The sequence below is a fragment of the Lupinus angustifolius genome, unplaced genomic scaffold (genome assembly GCF_001865875.1).
Source record: "Lupinus angustifolius cultivar Tanjil unplaced genomic scaffold, LupAngTanjil_v1.0 Scaffold_50_72, whole genome shotgun sequence".
NCBI classification, from domain to species: domain Eukaryota; kingdom Viridiplantae; phylum Streptophyta; class Magnoliopsida; order Fabales; family Fabaceae; genus Lupinus; species Lupinus angustifolius.
Genome location: NW_017722400.1, coordinates 3,013 through 6,027, shown reverse-complemented (window position 1 = coordinate 6,027; position 3,015 = coordinate 3,013). Strand labels below are relative to the sequence as shown.

The window sequence follows — 3,015 nt, the reverse complement described above, 5'->3', positions numbered from 1 at the left end:
AGTAAGATTTTGCTAAATTTTTAGGATGACCAAAAGGTTAAAGGTTCATGTGAGTGACATTCAAATAATGAAGGAATATTTTAGTAGTACAAAATAATGGTGTAGTTTTGATACGATGATAAATGTCTCATTTTCCATAAACTGGAACCGGAGTTCTTGTCTTGTATATGAAAAAATCTCTATCGGGAGAGCTTCCCCGCTGTATTATGGATGTTCTCGGTTCTAATTGGATTTACTAGTACAAAAGCTACTGTAAAAAAAGTAGAGTACCTAAACCAATAGAGTTCTTTCATCATTCATGTGTTATGTCACTGAGATTACCTGTACAAAAAAGTGTACAAATAATATGCAAATTCTGCTTTACAAATGTTACAGCACTTAAAAGTTAAAACCTATAAGATTAGAGACACACTATAAAGCTAGCTACATTTGTACCCAAATTCTAATCCTTATTACCCAACACAAGGTGATCACTGTTTTCAATTTGTGACTCCTACAAATGCATATTTCATCTAAATCACACCTTTCCTATATACCCTTTTCTGTTACCACTTGTTCCTTCATTGTTTCCACTGTTCTATACTGGTCAACCATATAGTACACTGCATAAATCTTGTTATCACTATATAGTTGTTGAAATCACATTAAACTAAGACTATTTCCTCCTTCTTTTTGAAGATAAAAAATGGATGATTCTATGTCCACCCTTCTTTGCCAAGAAAATGTAACATTCTTGGAAGGTGCATTTGGAGATGAAGAGTATCCTTTTATTCCATTGCATGAATACGGTGTTTTTTCAGAGGATGAGTATATAGCTATTTTGATTGAAAGAGAGATCAGTTTTGGTTTTAAGAAGGATGAATCTTATGTGCTTGAGAATTGGATCAAATGTGCCCGCGCAGATGTTATCAATTGGATTCTCAAAGTTAGTCATACAATCCATTTTCTTGTACGTAGAATGAGCTTCATTAATGAAAATGCAACCTTAAGATTGTTATTTTAATTCTATTGTTCTAACTTAACATTCTATTCATCCTTGTTGATTAAATGAGCAAAGACAAGAGCAACATTGGGATTCCACTTTCAGACTGCTTATTTGTCTGTCACATACTTCGATCGATTCCTTTCGAAGCGGTCCATTGATGTAAGCTCAAATTTTCTGCCAAAGGAAACATTGATCACTCTTGATTATTGTAATGAATGTTCTAATGTTCTGATTAATTCTACAATTTTCTGCAGAATGGTAAGTATTGGTCAATCTGGTTACTTTCTGTTGCATGCATTTCTCTAGCTGCAAAGATGGAGGAGTATCATGTGCCATTGTTATCAGAGTTTCAATTAGAAAATCACTGCTTTGAGAATAAGGTGATTCAGAGAATGGAGCTTTTGGTGCTGAGCACATTGGAGTGGAATATGAATATTGTCACTCCTTTAGATTTTCTTCCTTATTTCACCACAAAGTTATGCAACAAGCCCCCACCAAGTAATATTTTGTCCAAGACTATGGAACCCATCTCCATCTTAATGAAAGGTGAATTGTGAGCATTGAACTGTATTCTCTAAGTTTTTTTATAAATAATTCGTCTTTTAAATCTATTTTCTCGGAGGCATAATAGTTTTACAAAAAATGTGATTTGAACAACTGATTCGAATAACTTCTCTCGAGTTTATAAGTAGAACACACTACTTTGTGTATTAATGCAACATCTCTTCTTTCACAGAGGTCAATTTGATGGATCATAGACCATCTGTTATGGCAGCAACTGCGACTTTGGTGGCATTAGATCAACAATTGACAATGGAAGCAATAGGGTTGAAGATGAGTTCAATAATTCATCAATATACATTTCTTGATCATGTGATTACTAAATTTTTTCCTTCATTAAATTACACAATAACTTTTATTTTTAGATTACTCTAAATCAACTTTGGCCTCTTTGTTTTCTTCACAGAAAGATATATTTGCATGCTACAATCTAATTAAGGGATTATACAAGGAGAAAACTAGAAGAAACAAGCTTGTGCATTCTTCTAGTCCATCATCACCCAAGAGAAGAAGATTTACATTCAATGATGATAAAGAAAGTTGTGATGGGAAGAAACTCCCCTAATGAAAACTAAATTGAGTTTTCAAAAATGTGAAAATTTTGTTTTCTAAAAGGTGGTGTTTTTTGTTGCCTTTTATAATAGTCTTACTTGAATGAAAGAAAAGGTATTTGATTGTTAGTAGACAGAAAAATATTGGTCTAGAAAGTTGCTGTATGAACAACCAGTTAGGCCAAAGTTTTTGCTTTACTCTATTTCTTATTATTTTCACCCTTAACGTGATAACGGATTTTGTCACTCTTAGATGGAAAAAACCTATGTTGGTGTGATTGGAAATATGGTCTTTGTTAGTGCATATCGTCACAAAAGTTCTGTAAAGATGAAATGTGATTGAATTTGTCTGAATGTTTGGGACTGCCTTTGAGATGGGCCCTACTGTTTTGCCTACAAATTTTATTGGTTTGGTGTGTAGATGGGTTGGTTTTTGTTTGCTGTGTTGATGGGTCATGAAAACCCAGTCATTGTTTGTGAAATAAAGAGGATTTCTATGTTGATTATGCTTTGATGCAATAGATATTTTCTGTACAATGGCTAAAATTTGCTATGTTTGTCAATTTTTAAAGACATGGCAAGTGAATGATTGTTCTTTTGCTAAATGTGCATCACTTTTATACTCCCTAGCATCTTAAAGTTGGTCTTGTATTTGTAGGAATAAAATGATAGAATATTCTTTGGTATTTATAAAAAAAAAATTACATGTTTGTTCTTCCTGACATCTTTTTTCTCAAATAAGTTTAGTTCTTATTAGTTGAGAATACACTCAGCCTCTTCGATTTATATAGACACATTACGAACAAATATTACCAAAAGTCCAAGTAAAGATATATGACTTGTAAATTTTTCAAAATTTGACATGTTACTATACAAATAGTAGAAGGCATTTGCCTGTTATAACACTTAGGATTTAAC

The 3,015-nt window shown here is 32.6% G+C and overlaps 1 protein-coding gene across 1 annotated transcript; it reads left to right on the top strand.

Moving 5' to 3' along the window:
• The first annotated feature begins 390 nt into the window (after window positions 1-390).
• Window positions 391-2,456, top strand: LOC109338974 (cyclin-D5-1-like). Its single transcript, XM_019576325.1, has 5 exons — window positions 391-925; window positions 1,058-1,144; window positions 1,240-1,531; window positions 1,722-1,858; window positions 1,953-2,456. Exons 1-5 carry the CDS (start codon window positions 686-688, stop codon window positions 2,109-2,111), a joined length of 915 nt encoding a protein of 304 aa, XP_019431870.1. The 5' UTR covers window positions 391-685; the 3' UTR covers window positions 2,112-2,456.
• The last annotated feature ends 559 nt before the right edge of the window (window positions 2,457-3,015 follow it).

What these genes read in the sequence shown, in the direction of transcription:
- LOC109338974 (XM_019576325.1), top strand. Translation starts at nt 686, where the DNA reads ATGGATGATTCTATGTCCACCCTTCTTTGCCAAGAAAATGTAACATTC. An exon ending in TTATCAATTGGATTCTCAAA is followed by an intron (nt 926 to 1,057) that starts GTTAGTCATACA and finishes AAATGAGCAAAG; the next exon opens with ACAAGAGCAACATTGGGATT. An exon ending in CATCTCCATCTTAATGAAAG is followed by an intron (nt 1,532 to 1,721) that starts GTGAATTGTGAG and finishes CTTCTTTCACAG; the next exon opens with AGGTCAATTTGATGGATCAT.